At 44.2% G+C, this 18,634-nt stretch overlaps 2 protein-coding genes and 1 long non-coding RNA gene across 4 annotated transcripts in view; 1 reads left to right on the plus strand and 2 right to left on the minus strand.

The window, feature by feature from the left end:
* hibch (3-hydroxyisobutyryl-CoA hydrolase) overlaps nucleotides 1-4,775 on the minus strand; it is a 16,020-nt gene extending 11,245 nt beyond the window's left edge. The window contains exons 1-6 of one of the 2 annotated variants that reach the window (XM_017435398.3): nucleotides 4,644-4,775; nucleotides 3,973-4,015; nucleotides 2,649-2,780; nucleotides 2,474-2,558; nucleotides 2,312-2,392; nucleotides 2,165-2,217 (exon numbers count right to left, since the gene is read on the minus strand). In XM_017435398.3, coding sequence (XP_017290887.1) covers nucleotides 2,165-2,217; nucleotides 2,312-2,392; nucleotides 2,474-2,558; nucleotides 2,649-2,780; nucleotides 3,973-4,015; nucleotides 4,644-4,675 — 426 coding nt within the window. In that variant the 5' untranslated portion in view covers nucleotides 4,676-4,775. The remainder of the gene's footprint in view (nucleotides 1-2,164; nucleotides 2,218-2,311; nucleotides 2,393-2,473; nucleotides 2,559-2,648; nucleotides 2,781-3,972; nucleotides 4,016-4,643) is intronic. The other variant, XM_017435397.3, reaches the window with a different exon arrangement.
* A 4,682-nt stretch (nucleotides 4,776-9,457) lies between these two features.
* LOC108247363 lies at nucleotides 9,458-11,002 on the minus strand. Its single transcript, XR_001809080.3, has 4 exons — nucleotides 10,932-11,002; nucleotides 10,753-10,797; nucleotides 9,862-10,049; nucleotides 9,458-9,698 (listed from the first exon to the last, which is right to left on the minus strand). It is a non-coding gene; the product is annotated as an uncharacterized LOC108247363 (long non-coding RNA).
* A 1,019-nt stretch (nucleotides 11,003-12,021) lies between these two features.
* Nucleotides 12,022-18,634, plus strand: part of LOC108247361 (lanosterol synthase-like) — a 12,384-nt gene continuing 5,771 nt past the window's right edge. The window contains exons 1-15 of the mRNA XM_017435408.3: nucleotides 12,022-12,926; nucleotides 13,195-13,363; nucleotides 13,439-13,577; nucleotides 13,657-13,765; nucleotides 13,871-13,992; nucleotides 14,119-14,215; nucleotides 15,190-15,325; nucleotides 15,754-15,862; nucleotides 16,179-16,297; nucleotides 17,256-17,353; nucleotides 17,438-17,465; nucleotides 17,552-17,608; nucleotides 17,696-17,767; nucleotides 17,851-17,901; nucleotides 18,394-18,543. Of these exons, the coding sequence (XP_017290897.1) occupies nucleotides 12,913-12,926; nucleotides 13,195-13,363; nucleotides 13,439-13,577; nucleotides 13,657-13,765; nucleotides 13,871-13,992; nucleotides 14,119-14,215; nucleotides 15,190-15,325; nucleotides 15,754-15,862; nucleotides 16,179-16,297; nucleotides 17,256-17,353; nucleotides 17,438-17,465; nucleotides 17,552-17,608; nucleotides 17,696-17,767; nucleotides 17,851-17,901; nucleotides 18,394-18,543 (1,470 nt within the window). The 5' untranslated portion in view covers nucleotides 12,022-12,912. The remainder of the gene's footprint in view (nucleotides 12,927-13,194; nucleotides 13,364-13,438; nucleotides 13,578-13,656; nucleotides 13,766-13,870; nucleotides 13,993-14,118; nucleotides 14,216-15,189; nucleotides 15,326-15,753; nucleotides 15,863-16,178; nucleotides 16,298-17,255; nucleotides 17,354-17,437; nucleotides 17,466-17,551; nucleotides 17,609-17,695; nucleotides 17,768-17,850; nucleotides 17,902-18,393; nucleotides 18,544-18,634) is intronic.

Consider the following 18,634-nt stretch of genomic DNA (forward strand, 5'->3'; position numbering starts at 1 on the left):
GGATGGATGAATGGATGGATGGATTGATGAACAGATGGATGGATTGATGAACAGATGGATGGATGAACAGATGGATGGATGGATGAACAGAAGGATGGATGGATGAATGGATGAACGGATGAACAGATGGATGAACAGATGAATGAACAGATAGAGGGATGGATGGATGGATGAACAGATGGATGGATGAACAGACAAACGGATGGATGGATGAACAGATGGATGGATGAACAGATGAATGTACAGATGGATGAACGGATGAGTAAAGGAATATTCCGTGTCTTTTTGGAACCATACAGAACTTTTTCCACCTCCTGCTCCAACAACAACAGAACGGAGCGTCCTTCTGCAAAGGATCATGGGACATTTTTACCCAAAGTAAGACCGCCACAGAAGAGGCGGGGCTAAAGCCTTCACAAACATCCAGTAACCTCCTGACTCCCGAGTTAATTCTGCGTAAAGAGACAAAGTGAAAGTCCCATCAGTCACAAAGTGTCTCCTTTCAGAACAAGAATCTGCAGATGAAAGCCGGCGCCGTCAGACGGCGTGGAGTTATGACAGGAAGACGTGTGGAGGAACCGGGAGCACATTCCAGAACAAACATCCATCCTGACTGCAGCGTGAAGACATGAAACGAGTCCTGCTCTGCATCCTGAAGAGAAAAGACGTGTTTGTGTCTCTGTGACCCGCTGACGATTCGTCACGAACAGCCGCTCCTCGTGGGAGTTCAGCCGGGAGCTCGGAGCAGATCTGGGAACAGGGACCGTCTTCAGCGCTTCCATATTTAGTCACCCTGAGGACGCTTGGCATCAACAACTGTGTCCCCTCTGGAGGACGAGGGACCTCAGGTCCTTTCAGCTCAGAGAGGGAAAAAAAACGCTGCAGCTTTAAACGGTTTTGACATCAGAGCCGCTGCTTCCTCAGAACCTCAGAGGTTCTGCAGGTGTGTGTTAACACAACGCCAGGGTGGAACGACATCAGCAATGACCTCAGAGTTGCTGCCTATAAATGTGGGAAGGGTCAAAGGTCATTTCCAAACTATCTGGAGTCAACAAGAAGATTCACCCTGAAGGTCAGACCGTGCAATGAGCTCCATCTCAGCCTCTACAGGCCTCAGTCAGCAGGTTAAAGGTCAAAGGTTAAAGCCTCAACATGGCAGCTCGACTTGAAGGAACCAGAAGACTTCTGGAGCAGAACCAGAACCAGAGGACAGATGTTTACCCAGAATGCACTGCAGCTGTCAGCACGGTGGTGGAGGGCTGATGGTTTGGGCTCCTCTGCAGACCAGAGGACAGATGTTTACCCAGAATGCACTGCAGCTGTCAGCACGGTGGTGGAGGGCTGATGGTTTGGGCTGATTCTGGAGTCAGATGTGAGGCCATCTGTCCGACAAACAGGACGGTCCAGAACCAGAACCAGAACCAGAACCTCAGAGAGCTGAGCAGAAACCAACGATGGAAAGAAGAGTGGGCCACAACTCCTCCACAACCAGGAACCCACTGAGAGTTCTGCTGCTGGGTCCAGTTTTTACACCAACAACTTTAACATTTAGTCTTTTTGTGGAATCTGTTGAGTGTTTTTGTTCACCTGAGGTCAGATTTGAAACTTCTAAAGACCAAATCCGTCAGTTTTGTGGCGCGGTGAGCAGCAAACTGTCTCATCTTTGGTGATTTTCATGCCGTTAACTAAAGTAAATTGTGTCTTTGTTTCAGGCTGCTGGTAACAAAGAGATCAAAGGTTTAAACATCTTTCCTCCCTTGAGTTTCAGAGCCGTTTTATGTCTGAATGACTCAAAGTTTAGTGCCCTAACAAACAAATAAAAAGACACACAAAGCAGCCAAAGTCCACAGAAAACAACTCATTTTTTATGTTTCTGTGTTGCTACAGAAAGAAATCAGCTTTATTTCCACAGATGAATTAGATATATTTCATCTTTGTCCCATTCGGACTTTGCTTCGAAAAGCAAAATAAATAAAAAAAAGAAAACAGCAGCAGCAACAGCTGCGTCGCGTCTCGTTTCCTCCAATCAGAGGCCGCCGTTCCCACAGGCAGCAGGTAACAGAGGCACACGGCTCTCTACTGACACCTGCTGACAAAACTCACCATCACACCTGTAATTATGACTAAACAAATTCAGCTAAAATGTAAATATTTAATAACTCACCCCTCCCATTGTTATTCCATCAATAATAGCAATATATGGCTTCCTGTAGGCTCCTTAAAGGACAAAATAAGACAAAACTTTAGAACAAGCAGCTTGGAATAGCATTTATTTAAAGGTTTACTGATTAAAATAAGTTATAAAGCTTACCTATAGCATTGTTCAGAATATATTCCTCACGGAAAAAGTCCTGCGCCAGAGAGCCGCCGACCTTCCCCGCTTCCGTGACGGCTAAGAGAAAAGGGATGAGATGAAACATCCCGTCTGTAAAGATTTAAAATAAAGACGGGACCTGAAAGGACGACAGTTTACCTCTGATGTCTCCACCTGCGCAAAAAGCTTTCCCTCCCGCTCCTTTAATAATCACCACGCCCGTCTCGTCGTCAGACTCCCATTTCTGGAAGTGAACAAACAGAAGTTACAGCCTCGGTTTGAATTCAGAGCGCGGCTGCAGTTAGCCGTCTGACTGGAATAAAAACAGCCGAACCTTCAGCTGAGGGTAGATCTGTCGGATCATAGTCAGGTTGAGGGCGTTGAGGACTTTGGGTCGGTTCATGGTGATCACGCCGGCTCCGCCCACTTTCTCCAGGAGAACCTCTGGCTCCACGTGACCCGACATCTGAGGCAGAACAGAAAACTCCACTGAGCACTTCAATACGAAAGGAACAATGAAAAACAACAATAAAACAAACTATTTTATAGATTTTTATTTTACCAGGAGGTCCTTCACGATTAACCTCGCTTTTCTAAAAGATCCCTGGTCAAGATGGCAGACGAGATTAAAAATTATAATTAATTAGAAAACATAAAATAAATAAAAGAAGTCAGAATCAACAGAAGCGAAGAAGACATCAGACCTTCATTTCATTTTATTCCCTTGATAAAATAAATGATTTCTGTTCATTTTTGTTGCCTTTCGACCTGGAATTTTATTACATTTTTAGATTTAAATTTAAATAACAGCCGTGCCTTTGCTGTTGGAGCTTCCATGTCTGTTTTTAAATCCCGTATTAAAACCTGTCTCTGCCTCTTGTTCTTTGATTTTTAGTTTATTTTTACTGATTTTATATCGTTTTGTTACACGGCTGCTTCGTTTTTACTGTGTTTAATTTACTTTATTCTCATTTTATGCTGTCATGCCTTTTATTTGTTCTTCTGTATGATAATCGTTCTCGAGAATCAGCCTCAGCAGTCCGAGGAGTTCGGGCTACCACCAAGCAAGAGGCATCATGAAGACCAAGGAGCTCCCCACACTGGGTCAGAGACAAAGCTGCGGAGACGTACAGATCAGGTTTGGGTTATAAAAGAAAATATCCCAGAACCCTGAACATCCCATGGAGCGCCATGAAATCTGTGCAATCTCTGCCAACAGAGGGTTGTCCACCCAAACTCACAGAGACGGTAAGGAGGACATTAATCAGGGGGACATCCAGGAGGACATTGAGGAAGAGGAGCACTAGAAGCCAAAAGGCATTTCGGAGATTCCCCAAACTTTTCAGCTATCTAGGACGAGCAACATCCGAGGCTAACCTATCCCCCGTCATCACGCTGAGGACACCATCCTCACAGTGAAGCACGGAGGCGGCAGCATCATGCTGTGGGGAGGTTTCCCACCAGCAGGGGGAGGCAAACTGGTCGGAGTTAAAGGAGAGACAGATGGAGAGCTTGTTGGAGTCAAATGAAGAACCCAGTTTGTCAGACCTGCTCACAGAAAGCTACAAACTCCTCTAACTGCGTGTAATTAACTTCCTGTCCCGGTGGCTAACGTTAAAACACCGAACACAGGTGGAATTGTGGCGTTTTCTTCTCACCATGTGACCCTGAATCCTCTGCAGTCTGCGAAGCGGCTTCAGTCTGGAACGAAACAACAACAAATCAGGGCTGAACACGAAGAACCCGGAAAACTTTCACCAAATCAAAACCAACTGATTAATTAATTAATCTGTTGTCTTTAAACCCTCACTGTAATCTAACCTGAAATTATGACCTGTGAGGTCATGGTGGTTAAAATAAACCTAGACATATAATCACTGATCAGCCATAACATTATGACCACTGATATGCCCATGGGAATAGTTTCTGAGTGAGTCTGGGAGGAAACAGACATACAGGAAACCTTCTGTGCTTTAATGCTTTAAGGGTTAATTTGTCAGGAGGCAGAAATCCTGTAAACATCAGGGTTTAATCTGTGGGAAGCCCTACAGAAGTCCGAAAAGTAACAGATTTTAGGACCTATTTAACTTCTCGGAGGAACACTTCCTCTGTTGTTACAATTTAAACCTTTCTCTCGTTGACAGGTCATAACATTGCAGCTGGTCAGTGTTCTGAAAACTGTATTCAGTTCAGTTGAGCAGCTCCATTAGCTTAAAAGCAACACTTCTTCTGGCGTTTTCAGTCAAAAAGTTTAAAAAAGTCTGTCGTTAGATGGTGGACCAGCTGCCTGGGTCACTCCTCTGCCTCTACGCTACGAACAGGAACATACCTGCAAGCCGACGCCCAAACTGTCAAGGACATTATATTTATTTTAACTCGGGTTTGAACCGTTTGGCCGGGAGCCGCGCTTACTACGCTCCGCCGCTTGTTTATTTCCGGGAGGAGGGGAAAGAAGGTTCACGCTGATTGGTTGGTTGGTGCCGACGCGCATGCGCAACACTACCACCCAGTGGACGGGAAGCAGAATGCAGCTGGCTTGAGAAAAACTAATAAAAACTGCATTTTCTACTTTTTATAGCACGTATTTTATTTATCACATCATACATAATACAAAATACAGGACAGCTTTATAGCAATAACTATCAGTAGTTGTTTTCTGTATGATTTTAGTCTCTTATTGTTGGTAGAATACCATTACAGTCCTTTTTTTATTGTAGGTTTTATGGCATGTGATTTGTTTGTTACAATAAAGATAATTTGTTTTAACAAACGTGTGTTAATGTAGAACAAACTTTAATATAGTCATGGCAAAAAGTGAGTACATCCTCTTTTAATTCTAAGATTTTTCACGTTATGAACCTCCTTCAGCTGCAGGAACTCTCAGTGGGTTCCTGTTTGTGTCTCTCATGGTTGTGGAGGAGTTGTGGCCCACTCTTCTTTCCAGCGTTGCTTCAGCTCATTGGTTCCTGTTTGTCTCTCTCATGGTTGTGGAGGAGTTGTGGCCCACTCTTCTTTCCAGCGTTGCTTCAGCTCATTGGTTTCTGCTCAGCTCTCTGAGGTTCTGGTTCTGGTTCTGGACCGTTCTGCTGTGTTTGGGATCATTGTCCTGTTTGTCGGACAGATGGCCTCACATCTGACTCCAGAATCAGCCCAAACCATCAGCCCTCCACCACCGTGCTGACAGCCGCAGTGCATTCTGGGTAAACATCTGTCTTTTTGTCCCAGAAGTCTTGTGGTTCCTTCAAGTCGAGCTGCCATGTTGTTTTCAGAGAGAAGAGGTTTCCTGCTGCAGCCCTTTAATCAAGCCATGCTTGTTGATGTCACCCTGTCTCAGAGACACTTTGCTAAGAGTTAGAACTCCCTCGCTGTTTAGATAACATGTTCATCTGTGCAGACCGTGTCTGTCTATGAATGTAATGTTTTGTCTACTACTGCCTCAGCTGCTGCGGCTCTCAGGGAGAGATCCAGAAACCGTCCTGTAAATAACTCAGAACACTCCCAGTTACTGAATTTCTAAACGCAGGACCCCTGGTGGTGTATTTAAACACTTAGATATGTGCACTTTTCCAAACACATCATCATATATTAGGATCTATGATGAAATGTTGACCCTTAAAGTGAACTTGTGTAAAAAGGGTGCGCACCTCATTAAATAAAGTGATCAATTGCACCAGTTATCAAAATAAGATAAGAGGCAGGGAGCCGCCGCAATCAAGGCGTGGTCACCCGACAACTCCTGAACATAAAAAAACAAACTCGGAGGTGAAAGGAAAACACAAACGACAGATAATCTGTGGTTTATTTATTCAAACTGATCATGAGTCACACAGACTGATAACATCTTCTCAGATCGTTGTTAGAAGGAACGCCGTAGGAGGCCGCAGGGTTTCCGTTTAATCAGAATCGCTGCTGCAGGAGCTGCTGGACGACTAAATGAAATAAAACAAAACAAAATCAAGAAGTCAGTTAACCCAGGGAACTGATCTCAAGTCAGTTTGTTTTATTTTAAGTCAAACAGTTTTAAAAATGGCCGTAATATTTAGCCCATATATATATATATATATTTGCCTCATTGCATGTAGCTGAAATTAATGATAAACTGAATTATTTTGGATTCAATAAATCAGGATTGAACAGATTCTTCTCACCCCGTGGCCGTCCTTTCCTTTCTTGTGACAGTGGCTGTGCTTGTGGCCGTGCTTGTGCTTGTGTTTGTGCTTCTTCTTGTCCTTGTCCTTGTGTCCATGTCCGTGGCATGCACCGTGTCCATGCTCATGTCCATGTCCATGGCAAGGACCGTGCCCATGTCCATGCTCATGTCCATGCCCATGTCCATGCCCATGTCCATGGTCGTGTCCATGTCCATGTCCATGTCCCTGACCACAACACGGACCGGATCCGTGTCCAGGGGGACAGTTTGACATTTGTGGAGGAAATGCGGGGTTGCCACCTGGATACTGGTGCCCTAAACACAAAGAACACAAAGACGGGGACATTTATGTGTCCCTGCTTCCTAAAGAACACACGAATATCAAGAATACGTAAAGTCATCCCATAATCCCGTAACCCCGGGTTACCTTGGTTTTGCCCGTACATTCAGGAAGGCCCGCTGAGACGTCAGATTCTGAAAGAGAAAAACTGTTTACTGTAAAGTAAAGTCTTTGATTCACACCGGGGAGAGTTTCGGACCTGCTCTGAGAGGATCCTGTGATGCAGCTCAAACCCCTCGCTTCTTTTTATGCTCCGCTGCACCCTCAACCCGAACATGACCTCGTCACGCCGTCAGGGGCGGGGCGGGTCTCCGCTGCCTTCTGGACGCTGTTGCTCGGTGACCTATGTGAGAGTTTGGGTAATAATTAACGAACCATAAACTGTCCTCTCCTCGGACACACACCCTCCTCCTTTCTGAGGCAACATCTACGTGCGCGCTCGCTTCACCTTTTTCTGTATGTCCTGCTTTATGCACGTCAAAAGACCTTTTTTAAATCTTCCCAGATTCACCCTGAAGGTCAGACCGTGCAGCGCTCAGGGACTCCACAGGCCTCAGTTAGCGGGTTAAAGGTCAAAGGTCATGGCTTGTTTGGACATTCGCAGAAAAACAAACACAGCATACCAGCTGAAACACCTCATGGCAACTGTTGAGCACGGTGGTGGAGGGCTGATGGTTTGGGCCTGCTGAGAGTTCCTGCTGCTGAAGCTTTTCTTGTGTCTTTTTGTTTTATTGAGGTCGGCTTTGAATCATTTTAGAACCTGATAAAGATCAGATTATCTTTTATTACGTCTGGATAAATAAAACCCCAGAATTGCGACATCATTACCCTGTTTTTGTTTTGTTTTTTTTCCGCCATGACTGTTCCTCGCACCGATCGAGCTCAGTCTCCCATGAAGAGGGAAAAATAATTCACCTCGATAAACCAGAAGAGCCACAATCCAGATCCAGTTCCAAGAACAAACCTTTTGTCAATAAAAGATAAAATCTGGAGTCAGGTGATTGATACGCTGTGAGCTGCAGGGCGTGTAGCTAAAACAACGCTCCCGGACAAAGGTCTTCAAGATAATAAAAAAATCAGATTTTTCAACGAGGCAAACAGAAAAACAAGAACCAAATAAGGTGAATAAAGAAGAAACATTTCAGGGAATGGTTTCTTATCTAACCCAGTGGGAGTAAATAATAATTAATATCCCAAAGAGACAATCACTCTGATTTAAAAATGATCATTTCTGACTTTAATAAACGGGCGGCGCCAGAACTACCAACGTTTCCTGTGAGACAAAGAGACAAAGCTGCTAACTTATTAACCAGAACTGGGCTGAAGCAGAGAGGAAAAGGCAGCGGACACCAAAATAAAGTCTGACTCAGCAGCCGCGCTGGTGTTTTCCCGTTTTTGTATTTTTTGTGCTATTTTAGCCGTTCATATAGTGAACCAAAATAAAATAGAATGAAACGAGTGGTCCGTGGTGGCGGTATGGGCAGGAGACAAACACAGGAGCATTTTATTGATGCACAGAGATACAGTGACAAGATCCTGAGGCCCATTAATTCACAACCATCGCCTCATGATCACACACTGAGCATGTTTGGGACGCTGTGGATCAGCGTATACAACAGTGTGGTCCAGTTCCTGACTTTATCCAGCAGCCATTGAAGAGGAGTGGGCCACGATCAACAACCTGATCAACTCTGTTTGAAGGAGATGTGCTGCGCTGCGTGACGTCACACCAGATACTGACCCCCCCGGCACAGTAAAGGTAAACATTTTAGAGCAGACTTTTATTGTGGCGGTCCTGAGGCGCACCTGTGCAGTAATCCTGCTGTCCAATCAGCATCTCCCACACCTGGGAGGTGAGGGAGAAACGCCCGCTGGCGCAGATTTACTCTAATTTATGAACAATGTTTAAGGGAAAAAGGCCGATTGTTTACGTAGAAAAAGTCTTATTTCTTTGAGTTCAGCTCATGAAAAATGGGAACAAAAACAAAAGAGGAGATGGATGCTGAGAGTTTTTATTTTTGTAACTTTAGTACTTTTCAAAACATTTACCTTTTATTTACAAATATTAAGCTAAACCTTTGCTGCATTTAGCTAGCATCTTCTTAAGTTTTAGCTAGCTTTTTGCTACCATTCTGCAACTTTTAGGTTTTAGCTAGCCTACTGCTACTTTTAGCTTGTTTCTGGCTGTTTACATTTACTGCTTTTAATTAGCATGTTGCTACTTTTAGCTACAGTTCTGCTGGTTTTAGTTTCTAGCTTGTTTTGCTACTTTTAGCTTAGCTTTTGCTAGCTACCATTTAGTTATCCTTTTGTTGCTTTAGCTAGCCTTTAGTTACTGTTAGCATTTAGCTGGCTTTTAGCTTTTACCAACACTTTTTCTACTTTCAGCTGTTAGCTTTCATTCTGCTACTCTGAGCTAGCTGTTAGCTTCTTCTAGTCTTTAGCTACCCTTTTTGCTTCTATAGCTTTTAGCTAAAATGATCTTTTAACGCCCAAAAGGTTTAAATAAAGAGTTTAATATTAAAACTTTAGGCCTCATTAAAGTGTTTAAAGTCCAGATCTAAAAAGTTAAAAGTCACAATCTGACCATAATTCTGAATAAAGAGTTGTGAAACTAAAAACATGGGATTTATAGGAATAAAAAAAGAGTCAGTTCAGTTTCACTCTGAATTTTATTTCCCAGATTTTATTCAAAGGCCACACAACCAATAATAACCCATTCTGCTTCACGCATCAGATAAAAACTCGATTAAATTCCCCGAAAATGCGAAGTACACTGAAGTGAAAGGCTCCCTGATCTGATTCCAGTCAGATGTTGGTGAAAGGACTGAAAGGAGAGGAAAGCTGCTTCCAGGCTTCTAGTCCGAGTCGCTGCTGCAGGAGCTGCTGCCAGACTGAGGACGAAGACAAACACCAGCAGACGTTATTCTGATCCGTTCCACATTCAAGTGTAGAAATAACAGAATTAACTCCCTCCACTGGAATCATACAGTCCCTGACATACGTATGTTTCAAAATAAAAGCTTAAAATGTGAAATCTGCAGGTCTGAATCTCACCCCTTTGCAATCCCGGCCCTTCTTGTGACATTTGGTATGCTTGTGACCATGCTTGTGCCTGCGGGTCCGCTTCTGATCGTGAGTTTTACCACCGCAAGGTCCGTGTCCGTGTCCACCATGTCCATGTCCATGTCCTCCATGTCCATGTCCACCATGTCCATGTCCATGTCCACCATGGCCATGCCCACCTGGTGCAATTAAACCAAACAGATTATTGACAGAATGGACACAAAAATCCAACGTTTACCTCTGATTTCTTTATATTTTACTTTAAAACAGACTTTTTTATAAATCTTTGAAAGCGGTCTTGATCTACTGGGTTCTCCAGACGTTCTGAAGCTGGCGGAGATGCAGGTGGACGCCTCTGACCATCAGACCACAACATCCAGACCATTTTCTGAGGTTTTCGTTTGTTGAAACCATTTAACTCTGGTTTGTCCGTTTAGTTTAGGAGCTTTTTTATACCTGAATGACTCATGGGTCAGAGATGGGTTGACACAAAACACAATTTACCAAAAAAAAAACCTTTTAAATGGGATTTTTCAGCTCTTTGTTACTAGCATCCTGTCACAAAGACACAATTTGTCCTCATCCCTTTAGCTGTCTCTTAGGTTTTTCTTTGATTTGTTCTTGCTTGTTAAAAACTTGACTTTCAGGTACGGTTTGTCTGCTGGACACCACGCTAAGACGTGCCAAAAAGCAGGACTGAAAGTGAGCGAAACAGCAGCCAAAGTCCAAAGGAGAACTTTGAAGGACCTTTAGAAAGCCCAAAGAACTACTGGTCAAGATTACAAAAAAAAGACTTGCTCTTCTGCAGCAAACATTTGTAAAAAGTAGGAAGCTGATAAATGTTTTTGCACAGAACTGTGTTTAGTAGGAAGTGGTATTTACCGTGACATTGTTTGTCCATCTCAGAAGTTCAGAGCGCAGAAATACCTGTTGATGAAAACAGAGACAATTAAAAACTCCAATAAACCATCGCTCTTATCAATAATACTGCACCTAATGACCACCGTGCTCTGCACACAGAAGGTCTTAGCTGTGTTTTTGAAAGCTGCAGATGAACAAACCTTCAGTGGCGTTGTGATCAGGAGGACTTCCTGTTTGCAGGTGAGCTATTCCACATCTGGAAGCTCTTTTTATGTGATGCCACGCCTCAACCGGAGCCCATACTTTCTGCATCGTTTCTGAGAAAAACTCTTTGTTTGGTGTTCACAACCCATGACTGAACAAAGTTTCATGTTGTTTTTAAGTTACAGGATTGATCCACGACTCACCTGACCCAACATATTAATTATATTAGAGCTTCAGGAAGTAGATTTATTTCTTGCAATCTACCTCAAATCTGTTTTTCTTGAGTTTTTTTTCTAGTTGTGACTTTGAAACGTGACACCAAAACCGGTATTTTTACATTTTCTGCAGAAATGTGGTTGCAGTCATGCTTTAGGAAACCAAAGTTCATGTCATTGTAAGGCGTTGGCTGAAGAAATGTTTCCTGAAAGCTCTAGATGACAATCAAATCTCACAAATCAAGTCTCCTGTCAAGATTTTATTCCTCCAAAGTTGCACGATAAACATCACTGACTGCTGTACCATCAGTGTTTTCCTGCAATATGTTCGTTGTCTACTAGGTGGCAGCGTTGTCAGTCTAAAATCCAGTATTTAGTCAAACCACACTTTATCTCTTATTACTTTCAAGAAATATCAGTGTTAGCATGTTACTCTGAGTCAAAACTCTAACTAAAAAAATCTTACAAAAACAGCTTTCCTACAGAGAAGTAAAAAAAAAAAAGGTTTCCATAACTGAGATTGTAGTTGTTTCATCTATCAAGACAATTAATGCCACATATAAGTAAATTAATATAATGTGAATGTTGACTCAGTTTTGTTTCCTGTTATGTTGTTTGAAATGTAAATACTTTTGCAGACGTTGTGCTTTTTTAGCCATCCTTATATGAAACCATTTGTCTTCTGCAGATGGCTGCTGTGACGTTTGGTTGTTGTAATTTTTCTTCTTTTTAAAACATTTAACTTCATTTACAAATACATTCCACACAGAAATCCATTAAGATCTTTTAATTTACTTCAAAAACATTGTTCTCCTTCAAATCTGCTTCAGGATTCTGGCTCTGTTTCGTGTTTTTAAGCTACTTTTAGCTTTTTGCTTGTGTTTTGCTCCTTTTAGCTTCTGGCTAGCCTTTGGGTACTTTTAGCTAGCCTTTTCTTACTTTCTGATGTTAACTAGCAATTTGCTACTATTAGCTTTAAGCTTGTCTATAGCTACTTTAGTTTTTAGCTACTGTTCTTCTTGTTTTAGCTAGCCTTTTGCTACTTTTAGCTTGTCATTTTACTACTTGTAGTTTTAAGCTAGCCTTGTGCCTTGTGCTATATTAAGCTTTTAGTTAGACTTTTACTACTTTCAGTAGGCTTTGGCTACTTTTGGCTTTTAGCTCGTGTTCTGCTTCTGTTTATTTTAAGTTTTTCCAGCTTCTTTAGCAGTATTCATGCTGCATTGTTGCAGAAAATGCAGTTTGTTAAAGCAGAATTCGTTTCTACGAGAAATTAGCCGTTCTAATATCTACATTTTCCTTGTTACTCATCATAGTTTTCATTTCGCCTATTTTTCTTTAAAGGGATCCTGTGTTTTTTATGTAAATATCCGGTTTGTTGTGACATTCGGCCGAAGATGAGCACATGTGTTGTGTTTATCTTAGGAGGAATCTGAATGGACAGCCTCATCATAGACCCGCCTATTTTTTCATCTAACGTTTTTGTGATTGGCTTACTTGGCCGTGAACCCGCCTTTTTCCACGCCTAGGCGCCTTGCGATTGGACAGTCGGGGCTCTGCTCATGTCTTCCCACCGCTCGCGAGCCGCTCGAACGGCAGCGCACTGCCTTCTGGGAGCTGTGGTTCTATTTGCGTTGAGGGAAGCTGTGAACATCGACGTTTGGCACTACAACTCCCAGGCAAAGAGCTGAAACGGCGGAGTTTCACAAACGCCGGCAAAGAAGTTGATTCGTAGGGTTCGGAGGAGTCCAGTTACGGAGCAATGACTGACGGAACGTGAGTACCGAACTTTATTTTTGTTGTGGGGACAAAACTAACGTGACAACTAGTTATGTGCAGAAAGCCATGAACCATGTATTAAACCACTTTATTCATTCAAAGCGACCAGACCGGATCTTCTCAGAGACCAGGGGGTCCAGACCCAAATTTAGTCTTAACTGATCCCAGAACAGTTGTTTAAATTGAACAGTATGGCTGCTTTTACCTCTCCAGCTGCAGTTTATTGGGTCAAAAGTTTATATCTGGGGTTTCTTATGTGTTGCAGGCACCTGCGGAGACGAGGTGGACCTTATAAAACAGAACCGGCCTCAGACCTGAGCCGCTGGAGGCTGGTCTCTGAGGAGGGCAGGCAGACCTGGGACTATGTGGAGGACCAGAACACCCCGGACAGGGAGCAGACCATGCTTGAAGCTCACTCTCTGGGCTTGGACACTGTAGGGCTTCGCTTACTGCACTGTTTTTGACAACCTTTTAGGAAAACTGGCTGGTGATGGTGATTTTCTCCGCAGAGCAAGTTTGTTCCGGAGTCCCCGGCTGCCAGGAACGCTCTGGATGCAGCTGTGAAAGGCATGACGTTCTACAGCCGCCTCCAGGCCGAGGACGGGCACTGGGCCGGGGACTACGGTGGACCCCTGTTCCTGCTCCCTGGTAGCACAGCTTCCATTCAATCTGAAAACCCCTCAAACGGAGCGCCTTGAACATACTGAAGCGTGCTCCTTCTGTCCAGGTCTCCTTATCACGTGCCATGTGGCAAAGATCTGTCTACCGGAGGCCTGGAAGTGGGAGATGGTGAGATACCTGCGCTCTGTTCAGCTGCCAGACGGCGGCTGGGGTCTGTAAGTCAGCGTCCAAAGTGTCCAAAAAAGACCCCCCCCCCCCCCGAACGTGATGGGGACGTTAATCATGGCAGCGGTGTCCGTGTGTGTCCCGGTTCTCTGCAGACACGTAGAAGACAAGTCCAGCGTGTTCGGCACGGCGCTGAGCTACGCCTCGCTGAGGATCCTGGGAGTGGATCCCGACAACCCGGACTTGGTCCGGGCTCGGAACAACCTGCACAGCAAAGGTGCGACCGAGCGCCGAGCGACTTCGCCGAGACCGAGCTGTTAACGCTGAAAGATTGGGAGGCCGCGGCTTAATGTCGCTGTATTTTCTGTATTTTAAAGCTCTGCCTGTGCCTGACTGGTTTCAGGCGGAGCGGCTGGGATTCCTTCCTGGGGTAAATTCTGGCTGGCTGTTTTAAACGTCTACAGCTGGGAGGGGATGAACACATTGCTGCCAGAGATGTGGTAAGTTCTCTCAGCCTCCAACGCTCTCCTCTCCAGGATCTCCGAGGTACACTCGTCTGCAAAGGTCTTCCAAGCAGCCGGACTGATTCATAATCCTTTAAAAGAGTCTCGGTCAACTGGTTTCCGGACCTTTTTGAGGTCTTACAAAGATTTTTAGGGCGGTATTGGCTGCTTCTTCACTCGTTCAGTCCAGTCTTTCTACTTTATCATTTTCAGGGAAATATTTTTTGTTTCTTAAGCCACTTAGCTCGGACCTGTAAGTCCTTCAGGTGTAAAAAGGCTCCGAAAATCTAAGGGATGAACCAGAGTTAGTTTTGAATTGGACCTTCAGGCTCTTTGGAAATAGGTGCAGAAGCAGGTTAATTTGTTGGCATCCTTCAACAATTTAAAAAAGAAAAAACTTGATGTGACCGGAACCAAGAAGCTCCATTTTCCTCTCATCAGTCCCAGAAACTTTGGGGCTTGTCATCGTGCATTTAGGTGAATTCCTGTTTGGCTTTTTTTGTGTTTTTCTGTCAATAGTAGCACCTTTTGGGCCTTGGAGTTCACCTTGAGTGGTTCTGGATGGTTCCCTCGACTCTTTTTTTTCTACCATCCACACTATCCGTCTGATCAACCTGGGGTCGCATTTCCTCTTGCGTCCACATCCTGGGAGATCGGCTACAGTCTAATGAACCTTCTACTGTTTAATAACTTTGTCAGCTGTGGTCAGAGGAACATGGAGCTGCTTGGGGATGGTCTTTGAGCATTTACCTTTAATGTGGAGATCTTGAATTGTCTTTCTGAAAAAAGGGGAGGGGCCAAGACTTCAACCTTGTACCGGGACCATCCTTTGGGGATGCAGTTCCTCCTCTTTAACTTCCTGGATCTCATCCTTCTTTATCCCAAATCAACAGCAAAAAAATGAAAGAGCTTGAACATATTTTCCTGTCTAGAGAAACCGAGCTGATGTTTGTTTATTTTATGTGTTTCAGGTTGTTTCCTGACTGGATGCCAGCCCACCCCTCAACCCTGTGGTGTCACTGCCGGCAGGTGTATCTACCTATGAGCTACTGCTACGCTGTCAGGCTGACCGCAGAGGAAGACCCCCTGATTCTCAGCCTCAGACAGGTGATTAAGCTGCTCTACAGCGAGCCACCGCTGCACGGGCCGACCCCCACTTCACGCTAACTCGCCAACTCGACCCTGTGACTACCTCTCTTGGTGGCTCAGGAGCATAAATCAGCATGGCAAAAAAATTCATGAACCAGTTGATAGATTTTAATGAAATTCACAGGAAGCAATCACTGGATCTACATCTACAACTAATTGCTGTTTGGAGTCAATCCAATTCAAGATGGCCGCCACAGCTAATTGACCTTGGCAAACACAAAAATGGCTGTAACTCAGTCGTTTTTACAGATATTGAGCTAAAATTTGGTGTGCTAATAGCTGAGAGTCCTCCACATGACATACTCTGAATGCTACAGGTAAATAAGTTTTTATACAGATACTTGATGTCAAAGTATTAAGACTGGTTTTATGATGTTTATTTGCAGGAGCTGTATGTTCAGGACTACGCCACCATTAACTGGCCCGCTCAGAGGAACAACGTGGCAGCGTGTGACCTGTACACGCCTCACAGCGCTCTGCTGAATGTTGCCTACAGTAAGTACAAAAAAAAAACCAACAACAATTTAATCTGATGGAGGATTCCAGCTGTTCTACAGTCCTGGATGGGAGCAGATGTCGTTCTAAATCCTGGAGATACTTTCCAGAGGCACTAATATACCCCCATACCATCAGAGAGGCAGGCTTTGTCAAAACAAAACAGTTGATGGAGACCACTTCAGAGATTATAAGAAAGTCTGGCTCCTTCAGAGCAAAATACAAAGAAAAACGGACAGGATCAGGACTTTTATCTGATGTTTTCCTCCCAGCAGACACCACTAACGTTGTGACTCTTGTGTTTGTTACCTTGAAGCGGTGTTGAATGTTTACGAAGCCCACCACAGCACCACGCTGAGAGAAAAGGCTGTCAGAGAGCTGTACGAGCACATCCAGGCCGACGACCGCTTCACCAAATGCATCAGTATCGGACCGGTAACAGCTCTGTACACCTCCACAGGACAAACTTTACACTAAAACACCATAAAATCAGATATATACAGTCCTTCACAGGGTTACTGGAGGATGTGGAGCGCTGAGTGACTGCTGAAGATAAAACTGAGTTGTTAAAACAAGCAGAATAGAGGCTAAAATCAGCAGAACACAAGCTAGTTATTCGAACAGAAGCTAAAATCAGCTAAACGGGATCTGATAAAAAGCAATAAAGATGCTAAGATTTTCAAAAGAATAGCTTTAACTAGCAAAATTGCATTTTCTGCAAAAAATGCAGCGGATGCTGATTTCATGCTGCGCTGAAATGTGTTGAAGAAGCTGAAACTGAGCTGAAAGCTAAGTAGAAAAATGGTAGCTAAAAGTAGCAAAGTGCTAATAGTATAAAAATGCTAGCTAAAAGTATAAAAATTCTTGCTAAAAGTAGCATATCCTAGCTAAAAGTAGCAAAATGTTAGCTAAAAGTAGCAAAATGTTAGCTAAAAGTAGCAAAATGCTAGCTAGAAGTAGCAAAATTGTAGCTAAAAGTAGCAAAATGGTAGCTAAAAGTAGCATGTGCTAGCTAAAAGTATAAAAATGATAACTGAAGAAAAATCAAAAAGCTAGCTGAACACTAAAAGTGACAAAAGGTTGACTAAAAGCTACAAGTAGCAAAAAGCTAGTTAAATTTAGCAAGATGTTAGCTTTAAACTAAAGTTAGCATTGGCGATATTATCGTTCACAGTAGCTAATACTTTATAAGTAGAAGTACGCTGAAGTAGAAGAATGTTTTTAAAGGATTTGAAGAGATCTCGATGTGTTTTAATAAGAAAATGTTTCGTAAGGAAAAGTGAAACCAACGTCATGTCAGCCATCTCCTGAACGGTTTGATCTGTGAACGGCTAAACATGTTGGAGAAATAAAACCAGGAGAACAGCTGTGTGATGGCTGACGTTCCTCGTAGATCTCCAAGACGATCAACATGTTGGTCCGCTGGTACGTGGACGGTCCGTCCTCTGCAGCCTTTCAGGAACATGTCTCCAGGATCCCGGACTACCTCTGGTCAGTCTCCAGAAACATCCAGAAGCTGTGATGTTAAACAAACACATTTATTTAACTAAAATGAGTGAGTTTTCTGTGACGCAGGTTGGGCCTGGATGGGATGAAGATGCAGGTTTGTTTTAGTCCAAACACACACTCTGACTTTGCTTCTTAGTTCCTGTTTATTTGAGACTCGTTTTCTTCTTCTGTTCCACGCAGGGGACCAATGGATCCCAGCTCTGGGACACTTGTTTTGCAGTTCAGGCGTTCCTTGAGGTAACACAAAGATGGACGCCAGCCTGATTCTCTCAGCGCTTCTGTGTCTCGCTGTTAAACAGGTTTGTTTTGGGGACTTTTTTCCAGGCTGGGGCTCAGAATGTCCCCGAACTGCCGGGGTGTCTTCACGAGGCCCACCGCTTCCTCACCGTCACACAGGTGCGGCGAACACGCTTCTCCTTCAGATATGGGAACGATGCAAGTTAAAAGCCCAGAACTTTCACATTTCTTCTTCTGCTCAGATACCCGAGAATCCTCCTGGGTACCAGAAGTACTACAGGCAGATGAACAAGGTACGGCAGCCTCACAGGCACTGTGCTGGGGAACACAGCTGAGGTGGGTTCATTTATTTAAGTCAGCCGAGACGGAGGATGTTTGAAGATATCGCCTCGTCTCTTAAGGCTCCGCCTCGCTCAAGGAGTCAGGTGGTGGCGAGACGCTCGGATGCCGCCGGCGTCTCCTTGCGGTCTTTTTAGGCTTGCAGGTTTCTAAGTTTTGCTGGAACAGAAGAAGCAAAATGGCTCCACTGAAGCTCATAAACACGTCCACAACAGCTTCTGACCAATCACACGACACCTTGAGCTGTGAGGAACGGTTCGGCTCAGGCCTCGGGTCGAGAAACGGCGGTCGAAGCTGCTACGAGAACAAAATGACGCTATTTTGGTCGTCATATATTTATATTTATTTATTCCTCATTTTGTCAGTTTCTTTCCTCCGTACCGAGCTTTTTCTGAGCTGCTCGCCTGCATTCCCGGCTCACGTTGGCGTGTTTCTGTGTTCGTCAGGGAGGCTTCCCCTTCAGTACCCGTGACTGTGGCTGGATCGTGTCGGACTGCACCGCCGAAGGCCTGAAGTCTCTGATGCTGCTGGAGGAGCTGTGTCCCTCCATCAGGCGGCCCGTCGCCTCTGAGCGTCTGTATGAGTCTGTCAACGTGGTGAGTCTGTGGAGAGCCGAGTCCAGGCCGTCGCACGTCCCCGTTACCTCTGCCGTCTCACGTCCTCGTTAACTCTGCCGTCTCACGTCCC

The sequence above is a fragment of the Kryptolebias marmoratus genome, linkage group LG6 (genome assembly GCF_001649575.2).
Source record: "Kryptolebias marmoratus isolate JLee-2015 linkage group LG6, ASM164957v2, whole genome shotgun sequence".
Lineage (NCBI taxonomy): Eukaryota > Metazoa > Chordata > Actinopteri > Cyprinodontiformes > Rivulidae > Kryptolebias > Kryptolebias marmoratus.